Source organism: Caretta caretta, chromosome 7, assembly GCF_965140235.1.
Source record: "Caretta caretta isolate rCarCar2 chromosome 7, rCarCar1.hap1, whole genome shotgun sequence".
Lineage (NCBI taxonomy): Eukaryota > Metazoa > Chordata > Testudines > Cheloniidae > Caretta > Caretta caretta.
Window position 1 is genome coordinate 86416516 of NC_134212.1, and position 17736 is coordinate 86434251.

The following is a 17736-nucleotide window of genomic DNA, read 5'->3' on the forward strand; positions in this document are numbered from 1 at the left end:
TTCTCAGTGCACTAACTGGTATTAAAATACATTAGGGTTAGGGGGCAGCATCCTCAAACATGGGTTACTATTTCTTCATTCAGAGATGCTGCATTGTCCCTCTTCATTCCCTCCACTATAGGTCTATAGTCATTCTATTGCTACAATAAGAAAAGGAGTACTTGTGGCACCTTAGAGATTAACAAATTTATTTGAGCATAAGCTTTCATGAGCTACAGCTCTGCCCTAGCTCACGAAAGCTTGTGCTCAAATAAATTTGTTAGTCTCTAACGTGCCACAAGTACTCTCTCTCTCTTTTTGCGGATACACACTAACACGGCTGCTACTCTGAAACCTATTGCTAAAATGATTTCCTTATGTTCAAGCTCGATACAAAACTTCTTGCAAACGTTCATCAAAAATACTTTGAACGCAGGCCACCATAAAGACAGGAGTAAGAGGGAAAACAGTGTTCTAAAGGTGAGCCAGCTCATCCCTGCAAGCTGACTGACCTTTCTCTTTAGCACCAGAACTTGCTGACATGTCTAAATGAGTCCTGCATAACTGGTTTTGTAGATTAAACAAAAAACAAAAACAAACAGGCTATTCCACTTTACCATTCTGAGACCCTCCCCACGGCACAGCATTTCATACTTCTGTCTCTCTGGCAGGTAATCTTTGCTTGGTTCCTTTTTCTTTGTTTCCTTGTCAGTCTGGCTATCTGTTTTGGTAGTAGACTTATTTGCTTCTTTTTCTTTAGACATGATATATTCAAAGTATTTTAAGTTACCATTTGCTCTCTGATGTTCAGGATCTAATGGAGAAGAAAGGAGAGGCACCACAGATAAGTTTGCAACTGGTAGAAGTCAACCTGAAAGGGTATATAAGAGCATCTCCTTGAAAAGAAAAACACTCTTCATTCTGGAACAGAAGTTGTAAAAATTAATGCTTAGTGATCCAACATGCTTACAGTTAAATCAGAACAAAAATATAGCTGAAAGCCTGACCCATTCAATAGGTGACAGGCGGGGATGTAATACATTTCTGTGTTCTCATTGCTCATTGTACAGGGAAGCAGAGAATGGGCAAGGAAAACCTTAGCTTAAACCCTCTAAATCCAAGAAACTGACACCTCCACTGGAAGCAGTACTACCCAGCAACAGTTAAGAGATAGAATAAACTTTAAACTATTCCATGGGGGAGACAGCCTGCAAGACTATAAAGGGAGACAGAGAAATGAGGATATTGTGTGTGAAATAGACTGCATTGTCCCATCAGGAAACTCAACAGGGAGAGAGTTGGGCCAGGAATACTGACAGCTGACAAAATTTGGTAGAAAAAAGTGCTAGTTTAACAAACTATGCCAGCTCATTCCTCCATTTACTGATGAAGGGGTTTTACTGCTGTGAAAGGATTAATTCAGAATTAAGATTAGAACATCCTCCTTCAGGCACTCAGATACCACACAGTGATGAAAATGACAAATGCTTAGATATACTATGCCATTGTGTTTAAATATCACTAGGCAAGCCATTACTGGATTCTATATTTGTTGTCTTTCAATTATTCCAAATCAAAACTGCTCAGTCCGCAATTTAAAAGATAGTTTTCATGGGCCAGCTCTGCAGACTCAATATGGGTTTTTCCAGCCTCATGTACAATTAACAAGAGAGATCCTGCATTCTGAACTCAGTATAAACAACTGTGTTTATGTACACAGAAGAACAGAATTCATCTTTAGGAGAGGGAAGCTATACTGATTGTATAGCAAAGAAGAATGAAAAGACAGTAAAACAAATTTTAGACAATTTAGAAAATAAAGAAGCGTTGACTCTACATGGTGTTCAGATACTGTGGCGATGAGAGCTATGTGAGTGCCTAGAGAGAAAGGATATACACAAGAGCAAGTGCTGAGCAAGCTGCTATTTTTACATAGTACATAACTGAACTTCTAAATGATTAAACATGCAGTCACTGACATATCTTGGTTATTAAACATATTAATTTGATGCAACATTGCTATGAAACTAACACCATAATCAAGTTTTAAACCAGATACAATTTTGTAGCTATGCAAAGCCAAAATGGATTATAAATCAATTTATAAAAATACACTGTGATTTTGAATGTCAAGTTTAAGCATACAGCATGTTTGAGGCCAAATTTATAATCCCTGTAAAAAGAGTTTTAGTCAAAGTTACTTGCATATTTTTCTATATCAATCATCATTTGTATTAAAAGTAGCACCCAAATGCTTCAACGACAATCAGGGCCCCCTAGGGTTGCCAACTTTCTCACCAAACAAAACCGAACACCCTTGCCCCACCCCTTCTCCGAGGTCCTGCCACTCCCTCCCTTGCTCTCCCTCATCTTCACTCACTCGCTCATTTTCACTGGGCTGGAGAGGGTCCCTTTTCGACCAGGTGTTCAGTTGAAAACTGGACAGCTGGCAACCCTCCACTGTGCAAGTCACTGTATAAATCACACAGGAAGAGACTCCATGCCAAAAGAACTTATAACATGGCAGGAACTGCCCAATTCTACAAGAAGTATTTGTCTCTTCCTTTCTTTAAGGATGGATTTTTTAATTTTCCATTTACCCTTCTTGGAAACAAATGTATGCAAGGAGTAAAATTTAGGCCAAAACCGAAACAACCATTCCCTCAAATGCAAACTCCCATCCAAAAATGAATTCAGATGTACCTCAAGTAGTCAGCTTCATGTTACAGATCATTTCTTAAGGCAGGCATACTTTTGTGGCCCTCCTCCCTTGCCAAACTCCCAGTGCTGATCCCATAACATCCTTGCAGCAGCTATTCTTATTTGAAAAAGTAATATTAGGGAAGATTATTTGCATCATCTTTTAATACAATGGGTGTAACTGCTGGATTGGATACCTTCCTGTCTTATGAAAGGAGACTCAAAGAGCTTGGCTTGTTTAGCCTAACCAAAAGAAGGCTGAGGGGAGACAGGATTGCTCTCTATAAATGTATCAGAGGGATAAATACCAAGGAGGGAGAGGAATTATTTAAGCTCAGTACCAATGTGGACACAAGAACAAATGGATATAAACTGGCCATCAGGAAGTTTAGACTTGAAATTAGACAAAGGTTTCTAACCATCAGAGGAGTGAAGTTCTGGAACAGCCTTCCAAGGGGAGCAGTGGGGGCAAAAGACATATCTGGCTTCAAGACTAAGCTTGATAAGTTTATGGAGGGGATGGTATGATGGGATGGCCTAATTTTGGCATTTAACTGATCTTTGACTATTAGCAGTAAATATGCCCAATGGCCTGTGATGGGATGTTAGATGGGGTAGGATCTGAGTTACTACAGAGAATTCTTTCCTGGGTGTCTGGCTGATGAGTCTTGCCCACATGCTCAGGGTTTGGCTGATCGCCATATTTGGGGTCGGGAAGGAATTTTTCTCCAGGTCAGATTGGCAGAGGCCCTGGGGGTTGTTCGCCTTCCTCTGCAGTGTGGGGCACGGGTCACTTGCTAGAGGATTCTCTGCACCTTGAAGTCTTTAAGCCACAATTTGAGGACTTCAATAGTTCAGACATAGGATAGGGGTTTGTTACAGGAGTGGGTGAGTGAGGTTCTGTGGCCTGCGTTGTGCAGGAGGTCAGACTAGACGATCATAATGGTCCCTTCTGAACTTAAAGTCTATGATTCCTCACCCATTTTATTTTGGCAGACGTTCACCTGTATGACAGAAGCAGCTACCCACAATTACTCTGAAACAAAAGTAATCTACAGACCATATTATGAAAACTGCTACATCACAGAATTTCCCGACCAGTTTTACAATATATTGTGGATCTAGTCTCTTAACAACATACCCAGTTCAAGAAGTCGCTTGGTGAGCATCATTGCTTTGTCCAGGTCCCCCTGCTGATACACAGCATAACTCAAATAATCTAGAATGGAGACTCTGTCAACAGTAGACACCTCTCCATCATCAAGCTGTTTCAGAGCTTGCTCCATCCACAGCTCAGTATGATAGTAGTCTGCCTCAGTGTATGCAATCTTGCCCAATTCAAAGCAATCTTCAGCTGTTAAAAAAGACTTGTGCTTTACACCTATAGAAAGCAACAGACAGACAAGGTATGTAGGATTTGGAATCATAATATTTTGAATAGCACACCTGTGTTCAGTTGTCACACATTTTCTCACTCCCCACTGAACAAATTAAATTCTGTTTAGTGCTGGCTCCCAGAGTTTAGAATGTACTTACCTTTGTTAGTGGCGATATTGTTGAATCCTCAGAAGTTAAATCCCTAGAGCACAAAGTTTTTCATTGACTAGTTGCTGCGAATTCTACAAAGGTTTTTGTGACTGAAAAGCACATTATGCAGAAACAATATTGACCTAAATCAACTTAAATTCTCTTTTCTACCAGCAGTAGTTTTAAGAATTGTTCAAGCACTGGCCCTAGATCTTGGGTTAGGCACTTTCCATATACATTTTATTTCTTTCAAAAGCTTGTCTGGGACATCTTATTAGCAACTGGCAAGATGATTAGAATGAGGGAGGGAAAAAAGCATCAACTATGATAATCAGTAACTGCACAACTGGCAAAGGTTTTGAAGTAACTCATGTTTAGAAGCAGAGTCTAAAATGGCCTCTATTTGAAAGTTTAATTTGAAGTCTTCATAAGTAAATTACAGGTTTCTATTTTTGCCACTGTAATTCAGGGCCCATTGAAGAATCAAATTCTGTCTTGTAAAAAGGGAATGGCAAATATTTGGAAATACAGGGTGGAGTGAAAAAAAAAACTCTACAGAAAAATGCAGTATCCTTCATTGTCCATGACATTGTATCAGCTTAACTGCTTTTCGTTTACACCTGAAGTTAAAGAAATCATGGACATAAATTATGGATTTCATTGTTTTCTATTCTGCAGAATCTGACCTCTGCCCTGCAACTTCTCAAGGTTGCGTTCTAACAATGAAATTTTCTGGGAAAGACCAGCCCTGAGAGACTAACCTGCCAAAAGGATGAGAATGGAAAAAGGAGTTCTCTAACAGTGCAATATCATTTTTCTATTCACTGTAATTAAACCAGAGATGAGCTTTTTCAGGATTTCAGACTAAATAGGTTGCGCATTCAATTTCTTTTGTTTAAATCGGATCTTCTCTTCTTCTTAAGATTTGTTTTTAATTAAACTCTTGAGTTTTAGACTGTCTTGAGATTTCATACCAACTGTCCCAGAGAAGTTAAACCACCTTCAACCTCTTAGAGTACATCTACACTGCAATAGAACATGTGTGGCTGGCCTGGGTCAGCTAACTCATGGGGCTCTAACATAGCAGTTCAGTCTCAGGCTGGAGCCTGGGCTCTGGGACCCTCCCTCCTCGTGGGTCTCAGCCTGGGCTCCAGCCTGACGCCAAATACCTAGTCTGCAATTTTATAGCTCCACAGCCCAGCCCCGGAAAGCTTGAGTCAGCTGACCTGGACCAGCCACAAATGGGTTTTTTTTGGTATGTCTACAGTGCAAAAAGAGGTAGCAGAGGAAGGTTGTTGGGAGCCTACCCTCTTGGGATTCTGTTTCAAAAGGGCACAGCCTCGGGCCTCCTCTCCCATAACGTTAGTTGCTTGCAGGTCTGATGTAGATGCTCAGGAAACTGAACATCCACAGATGAACTAAATTTAAGGAGCCCTAATATAAACAAAGTGCTGAGCACAGGGTCCACACTCATCACATCACTAGCACTGATAACTAAACAGATTTATTTGTCAGGGAAATTCTACAGTAATTGTTCATTTTGCTACAGAAATAGCCAGGGCAACTGCTTAGTACAATATCAGTTTAAAAAACAGCAAGATCTGAAATGCAGAAGATCGAAAAGCAGAAGAATTAGGCAAAGTAGCAGCAATGCTCAACTGAATTGGAGAAAGTGGAGAGATTGTGGGGGAAAACTGGACACATTAAGTGACTGAAAAATCATACAGAAGACAAATGGTGACCAAAACCGATAAAATACTAGAGATTTAGAATTCCATTAGCCCTGGAGGCCAAGAAAACTAGAGAATTTTACTTCTAGAATGAAAATGTAACTTATCAGCAATTATGATGGGTTCTCTGATGCAATTTTATCACAATACTATTCAAAAGCAGAATTATACTAGCAGGCAGCACACAGTTTGGGCTGCACAGGCTTGCTTCCAAGAAAGATAGTAGAATATGGTCCATAAATTCACTTAATTTCTTATAGAAGACAACAAATGATAAAAATCTGTGGGGGGGTTTTAAACGAAGTCAAATCTTGAAAGAATAGTCAAGTTTAAGATTAACAAAACCAGAAAACAAAAAAAACCGGTTAGTTGCTTTCTCGTAACTGTTGTTCTTCGTCCATTCCATATTAGGTGTGCGCACGATGCGTGCACGAGCATTCAAAACTTTTTCCCTTAGCGGCTTCTGGTGGGCCCCCCGAGTGGCGCCACTGTGCCGTGCATTTATACCCGTCGGCCCGACCCCCTCCAGTTCCTTCTTGCCGGCGACTCCGACAGAGGGGTAGGAGGGTGGGTGGTGGAATGGACGTGAACAACACATCTCGAAGAACAACAGTTACGAGAAAGTAAGTAACAGTTTTTTCTTCCTCGAGTGCTTATTCACGTCCATTCCACATTAGGTGAATTACAAGCTTACCTCTGGAGGAGGGTAGGAGTCACGGAACAACTGCACGGAAGACCGCTCTGCCAACTGCAGCGTCCTCTCTATCCTGCTGGTTGACCGCATAGTGGGTCGTGAAGGTGTGCACTGAGGATCAGGTGGCTGCTCTGCAGATCTCCTGGATCGGGACCTGTGCCAGGAAAGCCGTGGAAGTCGTCTGCGCCCTGGTCCAGTGGGCCATGACCATTGGGGCCGGAACACCTGCGAGCTCATAGCATGCCCGGATGCAGTTTGTAATCCAAGATGAAATCCGCCGCACTGACACTGGAAGGCCTTTTATCTTCTCGACTATAGCCACAAACAGCTGTGCAGATTTGTGCAAGGACTTGGTGTAAAATAGAACGCCAGCGCTCGATGCACACCCAGGGTGTGCAAGCTGCGGTGACTTAGGTCCATATGGGGTTTTGGGAAGAACACTGGCAGACAAATGTCCTGGCCCAGATGGAATTGGGAGACCACCTTAGAGAGGAACTTCGGGTGCGGCCAGAGTTGCACCTTGTCCTTGTGAAATACTGTGGATGGTGGCTCAGAGGTGAGGGCCCTCAGTTTGGACACCCTTCTGGCCGAGGTAACAGCAACCAGAAACGCCACCTTCCAGGAAAGGTGGCGGAGAGAACAGGTAGTGAGGGGCTCAAAAGGGGGTCTCATGAGCTTAGAAAGGACCAGATTAAGGTTCCATGGAGGGACTGGGGGGGCAGGAGTACAGGAACACACTCTCCAACCCCTTAAGGAACCATCCCACCATTGCGTGGGAAAACACCGAGCCCCCCCCTCCGAGAAACTCCAGATGGAAGGCAGAGATGGCCGCCAGGTGCACTCTGAGTGAGGACGGGGTGCTTGAGGTGCAGGAGGTACTCCAGAATGGCCTGCACCAGGGCCTGACCCAGCCGCACCTGTCAGGGTTCACACCAAAATGAGAACTCTTTCCACTTGGCCATATAGGCCACCCTGGTAGAAGGCTTTCTACTGCTAAGCAGAACCTGCAGCACAGGAAGGGAGCCCTGGCTCTCCAGGGCATTTAGCCACAGAGCCTCCACGCCGTCAGGTGCAGTGACTGCAGGTCGGGGTGGAGAAGCCACCCACCGTCCTGTGAAATGAGGTCCCGGTGTAGGGGCAGGCCTACTGGGGCCTCCACCGACAGCTCTAGGAGCGACTTGTACCAGTGTTGGTGGGCCCAGGCTGGGGCGATGAGGATCACCGCCGCCCTGTCCCTGCGCACCTTGAGCAGGACCTTGTGCACCAAGGGGAGCGGGGGGAAAGACATACATCAAACCCCCTCTCCACGGGATTGCATACACGTCCACGAGTGAGCCTGGGCTGCGGCCCTGGAACGAGCAGAACCACGGGCACTGAGCCTTGGCCCTGGTGGCAAACAGATCTACCCGGGGAAACCCCTATCTGCGGAAGGGCGAAAGCACGACGTCCACCCTGAGCGTCCACTCATGCACGCAGTATGACCTGCTGAGGAAGTCAGCCAGCTCGTTCCACACCCCTGGGAGATAGGATGCCTCGAGGTGAATTGCATGGGCTATGCAAAGGTCCCAGAGGTGGAGAGCCTCACGACAGAGTGGCAAGGAACAAGCCCCGCCTTGCTTGTAAATATACAACATGGCAGTGTCTTCTGTCAGAATTGTCACGCTGTGACCACTCAGAGTGGCATGAAAGGTCTGGCAGGCGAGACAAACCGCCTTGAGCTCCTTCACGTTGATATGGCGCGACCGCTCTGCTTCAGACCGCAACCCCTGCATCATGAGGTCCCCCAGGTGAGCCCCCCATCTGTGGTCTGACGCATCCGTCACCAGCATCAGGTCCAGAAGTGGGGCGGCAAAGGGGATGCCTTTGCAAACCACAGGCTGGAACTGCCACCACAGCAGGGGGTCCAGCACATCCCTTGGGGCTGTCACTACCAAGTCCAGGGGGGTCCCTGCCTGGGCAGTACACCCGAGCAAGCCACGCCTCTAGAGTCCTGAGTCTCAGTCTGGCATGCCTGACCACATGCGTGCATGCTGCCATGTGGCCCAGCAGCTGCAGGCAGCACCTGGCCATTGTTGTTGGAAACTGGCGCAGGGAGGCCACTACTTGTTGAATAGCCTGGAATTGGGATACTGGAAGGCTTGCCCTGGCCTCCACCGCGTCCAGGACCGCCCCTATGAATTCTACTCTCTGCGTGGGTACGAGCGTGGACTTGGGGATGTTGACCAGGAGCCCCAGTTCACGGAACAATCTCAGGGCCACCTCCACATGGCCCTGCACCTCCACCTCGGATCAGCCCGCCAGGAGCCAGTCGTCGAGGTGCAGGTACACCCGGATTCTCTGCCTCCGTAAGAAGGCCGCCACCACTGCCATGCACTTCATGAACACCCTTGGAGCCGCGGCTAGACCGAATGGGAGAACCACAAACTGGTAATGTTCTTGGTCCCTGGTGAAGCGTAGGAACCACCGATGTGGTGGGAAGATGGCGATATGAAAGTATGCGTCCTTCATGTTGAAGGCAGCGTACCAGTCCCCCGGATCCAGGGAAGGGATGATGGTGCCCAGAGAAACCATGCAGAACCGGGCCTTGACCAGGAATTTGTTGAGCCCGCGCTGGTCTAGGATGGACGAAGGCCCCCTTTGGCCTTGGGGATGAGGAAGTACAGGGAGTAGAACCCTTTTCCCCTTAGGCTGTGAGGCACCGCCTCTACTGCCCCCACCTCTAGCAGCGAGCGGACTTCCTCCTCTAGGTGTCCTCGAGCACACCTTCAAAAGCCTGACTTAGTGCCTGGCTGGGGTTTGTGCTGGCCTTGGTTCTGGCCTGGTGCATTATTGTTATTGCGCCATCGCCTGTTATCCCTGCCTCGCCTATGGTAAGGCTCATGCCTACGGCGAGGCTGGTACTGGCATTGAGGGGAAGGCTGCGGCTTAAAGGGCTTCTTCTGGGTCGCCAGGGTGTGCATACCCAGCGACTTGAGCGTAGCTCACGAGTCCTTGAGGCTATGCAGCCTTGCATCCGTCTGGTCCGAGAAGAGCCCCCAGACCCTTCAAAGGGGAGGTTCTGGAGTGTATTCTGGATCTCGGGCGGCAGGCCTGACTCCTGGAGCCACACTGAGCGCCTCATGACCACCCCTGATGCAATAGTTCTAGCCACCGCGTCTGCCGAATCCAGGGAGGCCTGGAGAGAGGTCTTGGCTACTGCCTTGCCCTCGTCCACCAGGGCTGTGAACTCCTGTTGGGAACCTTGCGGGAGGTAGTCCTTAAACTTCCCCACCACTGCCCAGGAGCTGAAATTGTGCCTGTTGAGGATGGCCTGCTGGTTAGCAATCCTCAACTGAAGGCCCCCAAATGAGTACACCTTTCTACCAAAAAGGTCCAGGCGTTTCGCCTCCTTGGCCTTAGGGGCCGGGGCCTGCTGACCATGGTGCTCCCTTTCATTCACCACCGAAACCACTAGGGAGCATGGACTTGGGTGGCAGAACAGGAACTCACAGCCCTTAGATGGGGCAAAGTATTTATGCTCTACTCCTTTAGCCGTTGGAGTGCTGGAGGACGGGGTCTGCCATATAGTCTTACAGTTAGACTGAATGGTCTTAATGAGCAGGAGTGCTATTCTGGATGGACCTTTGGGGCTCAAAATGTCCACCATGGGGTCTTCCTGCTCAACCGTCTCCTCAGCCTGCAACCCCAAAATTTGGGAAACTCTGTGCAGCAGTTCCTGGTGGGCTCTATGGTCTATCGGCAGAGGGCCAGACACCTCTGTACCCTCCACCGCCTCATCGGGGGAAGATGAGGAGGTTAGCTGCTGCTCAAACCCCTCTGGTTGGTCCTCCTGCTCCCCATCTCCTGTGGTAAGGGCCTCTGGCTCAGGCCAGGGTGGGGGTCCATGGGATGGCACTGGACTTGGTGCCGGACTCTCCGGTCTATGCTTGGGGGGGAATGCTGGAGGCCAGGATACTGTTGCCTCTGGCACCTCTGGCGTCGGTGCAGGGACTGGGATCTCTGCACCAAGTAACGTGCCCTGGACGGGGCCCCTTGGTGCTCCTGATAGGCCAAAGGGGTCCAGAAGGGCCAATGGCCTGGTGGCCCCCATTCACGTTGCCAGCTCCCCTGAGGGTCCCTGCTTTCTGGGCCCCGGTGCGGGTAGCTATAGCGGCCGAAGCCAGCGCCGGACTGTGGCGACGCCGATCGCAAAGGCCATGGCAGTGCCAACAATCTGCGCCAGCGGGAGAACGAGCACCTCCTGGTTGAGCGGGACCAGGAGCGGTACCGGGACCAGGATCTGGACTGGGACTGGCATTCCCTGGACTGGGACTGTCTGCGGGAGACCTCTGGCAAGGGCCATCTCAGCTCCTCCCGGTGCTGGTCTCTGGGCAGTGCCGGAGAGCTGCGTGCCCTTTCTGGTGCTTCTTCGCTTTGACCCGCTGCCGGTGCCGCAACCTCCTTCTGCGCCCCTGGCAAGTGCGAGTCTGCAGAGTCGGAGCTCGACCCAGACCAACTCCAGGAGCGTGTCCTCGAGTGGCACACCATTGCCAGCTTACCCCTCATCGGCACCCGAGGCATGGGCGTCAGAGGGTTCTTCCCATACAGTCTCTTTCTTTCCTTGTCCTTGGCTTAAATGCCTTGCAAATCCTACACCTTTCAGTTTGATGTCCATCCCCCAGGCAACTTAGACATGAGTCGTGGGGGGTCACTAACTGGCATAGGTTTGCAGCACGTGGTGCAAGCCTTGAAGCCCTGGAGCAGGTGCTGGAGGCCTCCAAGCACCTAATGACTTAAGTGTCCACAATCTGTATGTAAACAAACTGATAACAGCTACCCTAAAGGCTAAGGGACTACTGGGGGGAGAGGGGGAGGGGGAGGGGAAGAGGTGTTCCAACGCCACCACAGATGGTGAGAAGGAACTCGAGGGGTCAAACCGGTAGGGGTATATATGCACAGCACAGTGGCACCACTCGGGGGGCCCGCCGGGAAACGCTAAGGGAAAAAGTTTCCAACATTCGTGCATGCAGCGTGTGCACACCTAATGTGGAATGGACGTGAATAAACATATATAATATAATATGAACAAACTATATAATAGCATTCTTTTTTACTAACATGCTTTCCACTGCACACATTCAGATACAGACTTTTAAAATACAGCTTGCCGATTACAATATTTACTCTTAATCAATATCTCATTCCTGTTTAATATTTTTCTTTAACATAACATCATGAAATACTCTAACAATAAATGTACAGAATAGGTATATTTTAACCAAAATTGGCACATTTTAACCATCAGTGATTAGTGCAGTGATTTGTTTACCTACTGAACTCAGTTTTATATACAAGCCATAGGTTAAAGGCTTGCATTAACATAATAGGAATATTTATCCAGCCAAGTGTGCTAATTCTGTGGTATTTTAGAGAGGAGCTATGCAGTGGACTTATAAATGGAAACTCAATTGCAACTTTAAATATTGAGCAACTAATCTTGCTCTAGGAGAGACAGAGTGCAGCTTTGCTTGATCAGAGGCAATAGCTCCGTAAGAAGCCAAAAATATGACAAATAAAACTACCAGATGTTTATTCCTCCTACATACTAACATTGACTTACACAGAGAGGGCTAGATACAGTTGGAGTTTAATGCCAATTTTTGCCATTCTAAACCCAAGCACAAGGTCCTGGCAGCAGAAAGCCCATCAGAGGAAGAGAAAGTGATGAAGAAAAACAGCTGCAACATACTCACCACCAAAGAACTGAAGAAAAGACCAACACACCCAAAAAGTGAGCCTGGGAAGGAGTGTGGGTGGGGCACATAGCATTTCAGTACGGAAAAATCCCCATCGGAAAATCCCAAGGAAGTGCTATGGTACCAGTGCTCATCCTGCCTTGAGTAGAGTGTTCTCTACGGTACAGGCTGACACCGGGAGATGCGACTTACAACTCCCTGCAGCAGTTCAGTTTACATAAGCTTGTGTGCTGTGGGCCAGGTTATCAGAGACTGGCTGAAGACTAGGAAAGTCTGGGTTTTTTCCTATTGTTAACAGCATGCTAGGCGCTTTATAGACAGGCATGAAGAAAAGACTCCTCAAAAGGGTTTATAATCTAGATATTCTGTAACTGCACCGCTATTTTTCCAAACTAGCTCAGGTGCTTCTTACCCGGAAGATTCCCCCTGGAGAGGGTGTCTGTATCCAAATTGTAGGTATCCTGGAGCCGTAGGAGAGCTTTGGCTGCACCAGCCTGATCTTCATCATTAGGAAAATACTGGCGTTGGATAGTCATATTAGAGATAAAGCCTTCGGAAAAAAAAAAGAAAGGTCAGAGAGATCAAGGAAAGGACTGGGCTTTCTTGTCCTGGGAGTTTTACATTAACACATTTAATTACAAATAAATATCCCTATACAAGTTGTTGGATGAAAACTAGCATGTCACTGCAGGCTATTATTAAATCAGAGGCAGATCTTCTTGGAAAAGCTACCACCTTTGGGTGGAACTCTAGATAAACAGTGTGTAAACCTATTTGTACGGAGCAGTAATATGCTAACAGTGCACCTCTCTTGATTATTCAATAGTCATTTCATGAGTGTCCTAACAGGCCAATGAACCAAACATCACACACAAGACCAACCATGCTGAAATGTTTTTAAAAATAAGTAAATCAATAACCAATACACAGCAAATTCAAAGACAAGGATAATTAATTTTAACATAGTTTCTTTATCTGTTGTCTTAAGGCTCTTCTTCCAAAAGAATCCCTATGCAATATCATGGTAATGATTTGAGATAAAGTAGCATAGAGGAAAAAAAAAATTGTATCACTGTTACTACCCATGCAGGATCAACCTTGAGGCAGGATCTGAGATATTGTTTCAGCAAATGTATAGGGAACAGTGATAGGGAAAATAACCCAGAAAATGACCCTATAATCATGTGAAGCTACGCTGCTGTCTTTTTTCTATGCTTATCTGTCCTTTCTACTTTGTTTATGGATAGAAAGAATGTGAACTGTGTGTAACCTGCACTCCCTGCTTTTGGGAAGAGAATTCCTTATACAGATAAGCCTCCATGCTCGTACCTACCCCAGAACTTCAAACCGACTGGGTTAACCGGTTCGAACTGGAAGAGATATCACAATGTATGTTGAACCAAGCTATAAAAGCTCATCCCTGTTCTTTGTTCGGGGCTTCACCATTTTCCTCTGAAAAGGAATTGGTGAGCCCTTCAGCTGTCGTATTTGCTAGCAATAAAGTGCCTCACTTTATCAAAGAGCCAAGACTCTGTGTTTTGTTTGGCTAATACAGAAGTCCAGGGAAGGCTACCCTCCTAACCCTACACGGGAGGGAAACCCTTTTTCCCTAACAACAGACAATCACTAATTTCACATGCAAGTATGTTGAAAGATGCCTTATTTTAGTAGAAGTTTATATGGAAAATGTGGGAGAGTTTCTCTGTATTAAGACAGGTTTCAGAGGAACAGCCGTGTTAGTCTGTATTCGCAAAAAGAAAAGGAGTACTTGTGGCACCTTAGAGACTAACCAATTTATTTGAGCATGAGCTTTCGTGAGCTACAGCTCACTTCATCAGATGCATACCGTGGAAACTGCAGCAGACTTTATATATACACAGAGAATATGAAACAATACCTCCTCCCACCCCACTGTCCTGCTGGTAATAGCTTATCTAAAGTGATCAACAGGTGGGCCATTTCCAGCACAAATCCAGGTTTTCTCACCCTCCACCCCCCCCCACAAATTCACTCTCCTGCTGGTGCTAGCCCATCCATGCAGGAAATAGCCCGACTTGATTATGTAAAGAGTTGTCACTTTGGATGGGCTAGCACCAGCAGGAGAGTGAATTTGTGTGGGGGGGTGGAGGGTGAGAAAACCTGGATTTGTGCTGGAAATGGCCCACCTGTTGATCACTTTAGATAAGCTATTACCAGCAGGACAGTGGGGTGGGAGGAGGTATTGTTTCATATTCTCTGTGTATATATAAAGTCTGCTGCAGTTTCCACGGTATGCATCTGATGAAGTGAGCTGTAGCTCACGAAAGCTCATGCTCAAATAAATTGGTTAGTCTCTAAGGTGCCACAAGTACTCCTTTTCTTCTCTGTATTAAATAAGTTTAAGTCTAATTTTCACAATACTTTGCATGAATGAAAACCCGGATTCAAACTAGAGGACACGTCTGAATATCAGTCCTTCAAATTAATTTTTTTCTTCTATGTTCTGTTTTAGGATGTTGGAGGGAGAGAAGAATTGTTTTAGGATGGTGAAAGGGGTATAAATTAATGTAAATTAAGTGTTGTGAACTTAACACAACGGAGGCCCCCCATTCACATACTAAGTCAACAGGGAGACAAGACACTGGAGACTGAACCACAGGGGGTTGCTCTCTCTCTTTTTCCCCCAACTCAGACTGGCAGAGATGCTGCGGGGGGTTTCACCTTCCACTGCAGCATGGGGCACTGGTTGCCTGCTGGTTTGAACGAAAGTAAATGCTGAATTTTTCTGTAACTTTGAACTCTTTAAATCAAGATTTGAGGACTTCACTAAATCAGCAAGGGGCTATGGACCTTGTGCAGGAGTGGGTGGGTTAGGTTCTGTGGCCTGCAATGTGCAGGAGGTGAGACTAGATGAGCATGATGGTCCCCTTCTAGCCCTTAAAGTCTATGAGTAAACTGGTAAGTATACGGTTCGCTTTGGGGGGGCATACTTGGTATTACTGGGAGTGCTCAGCAGATAAGGTGTTAAATACTACAGTGGAATGCTTCAAAAGGTCTTGGGGACTGGGGTGCACCTATTGTTAACTTGCAAGGCAAAGTAAGGGCTGGCAAAGCCCTGAGGAGATCGTTAGCCACTCAGACTGCTGTTTCAGGGAGCTGACACCCAGTTAAAACACAAGCAAGTTTCCCTTTTGCTGGAGGCAGAGGGGTAACAAGGTGACTCAGTCCTGGACACCCCAAGAACCATCACAAATAGTCCACTTTGAGGAGTTCGAGCTCTCTGAATTTACTCCCTTTGTCACTGAAGTTTTATTGGTGAGCTTTTGATCTCTTTCTGTATAGCTCAGAGCTGGTTCAACTTTTTACCAGCACAATCAGCAATTTGAAAAGGTGATAAGTGCATTACATGTACCTACATACAGAAAAAACAGGGTCTTCTTCTACAGAGAGACTCACAAAGTCATGGAAAACATGACAGAAATCCAATTTCAATGACAATGCATGCAAGATACAAGTCAAATAATTCTCTCAGCAAAAGTGTTTGACCATTGTTATTTCTACTGCAGGTGCAGTACAAAAAAAAGTATGTTCCTCAAAAAACAAAGTTGTGCTTTGCTTGGCATTAGGGTGATAATGTTAATCAGAGCAATAGTTGTGTGTCGATAACTCCAAAATCTCCTCAAACTTACCATCTGACATGTCCTTCAGGACCAGATTCTCCAGTTCACCCCACTCGGTGTTAAGTCGTTTCATTAACTTGAATGCATTTACAGGATGCCCCAAGAATCCTTCTGGGTCTTTTGTAGCAGTGTCTGTCAGTTGATCTAACTTCTCTGCCCATCTATGAAACATATATATTAGGAATAAGCTTAATATGGTATCACCTAAATATTTTCCTATGTATTGTAAAACTAATGCTAAGCTACATGACTCTCTTGGCTGATAAAGCTTCCAGTACAAGTTGTTTATTTTTACTTTCTCTGTATGCAAAGTTTATCTGCAAGGAATCAAAAATGTCATCTTTCTCAGCCCTCCCTCTGCTGGTGTAAACCTTGAAGTAGCATCATTCTCATGATCCTTCAGCATTAAAGCACAATGCACCAACATAGGACTCCTCTACAATATGCAGGAAGAAAGGTAAATACATACTGCCATAGGTAGTATCTCAGCAATTCCTGTATAAAATTGTACTCAGGAATGAATAGTCCAATATAAAATCTTACCCAGGGTCTTGGTAATTTATTAATATGTAATGTTTAGATATATTTTTGTACTTTCCAAAAACAGTAGTTGGAAACACGTTTTACTCTTAACAGGGAAAAAATATCAGTGGCTAAATATTAAATTTTGAAAGTTAGTCACCGAGCATGCTCAACCCGGGGCCATATATTCTGGTCTTTGCCAGGAAACTGTGCTCTAGAATCTAAGTTGTTTTTTTTTTGTTTGTTTGTTTTTTAAATAAAAGCTGGCTCTCATGGTTCTAAATAAAACCTCCTATACAAGAACTGATTGCAAGCTGATGTAGCACTATATTCCTGTATCTGCAGGAAGCCTAAAATATGTCTCTGTGAGAAGCTGTCCCCTATCCAGTTGCAAAAATCTCCAAGCTTCCCTTCAACAATTTCTACAGTGCAATGCTAAATAAAAATCAGCAGCATCTTGAAAACTGAAAGTATAGGGGCAGAGTAAAATCAATGTAATATGAAAAACAAGGGCTGCTATTACAAAATTTAACTTTTGATTCAGTAATTTCTATATTTTTATACACACACAAATAAAAAATACTATTTCAATATTCATATAAAGCTGCCAAAGAATTCCTAGTCTGCCACAGCAGAAAGCAGGGATCTTGCATAAACCTAGATCGAGACAGTAAATAGGCCTTATATTTAGACACACAAAAAGTAAGTTCATCTAGTTGACTCACTGCTCCTTCTGGGCTCTTGGGTAGTAAAAAAAATTCATTTGTATTCGATCCTCCAAACCTCTGTTGAAGCCCTTTCCTGCCCACAGAAGCCCCATGTTGCGGTGACCCTCCCCAACAGCAGAGCATGGGTATATCTACACGTAAACCTGTAGTGCTTCAGTGTAGACACTACCTACACTGATGTGAGGGGCTCTTCTGTGGGCATAAGTGTTGGATCATATTAAAGAAGTTCTGCATTAAAATCACAAATGAGTTTGATTCCATAGTTTAAATTCCAGGGTATTACTAATTAAGAGGTCTCTTGGGTTTTGGTACTGTTTCTCTCCCTCTCTGCGTGAAACCTGCAAGCTGCTAATTGCGTTAGTACATCCTAAGACAGAGTCTGTCCTCAAAGCAATACATTGTAACAACAGGAACAGCACACAGAGACTCCCCACCCTTTTGTTGTATTTATCTCGCTTTGTT

At 45.5% G+C, this 17736-nt stretch overlaps 1 protein-coding gene across 7 annotated transcripts in view; it reads right to left on the reverse strand.

Moving 5' to 3' along the window:
• The window catches only part of P4HA1 (prolyl 4-hydroxylase subunit alpha 1), a 73189-nt gene that overhangs the window by 33494 nt on the left and 21959 nt on the right, over positions 1–17736 (reverse strand). For all 7 annotated transcript variants that reach the window (XR_007357597.2, XM_075130912.1, XM_048857526.2 and 4 more), the window contains 4 exons: positions 16034–16185; positions 12778–12915; positions 3821–4060; positions 597–793 (listed from right to left, as the gene is read on the reverse strand). Coding sequence is in view for 6 of the 7 variants with exons in the window: in XM_075130912.1 (XP_074987013.1) it covers positions 597–793; positions 3821–4060; positions 12778–12915; positions 16034–16185 (727 nt within the window). In the remaining variant the exon portion in view is untranslated. The remainder of the gene's footprint in view (positions 1–596; positions 794–3820; positions 4061–12777; positions 12916–16033; positions 16186–17736) is intronic.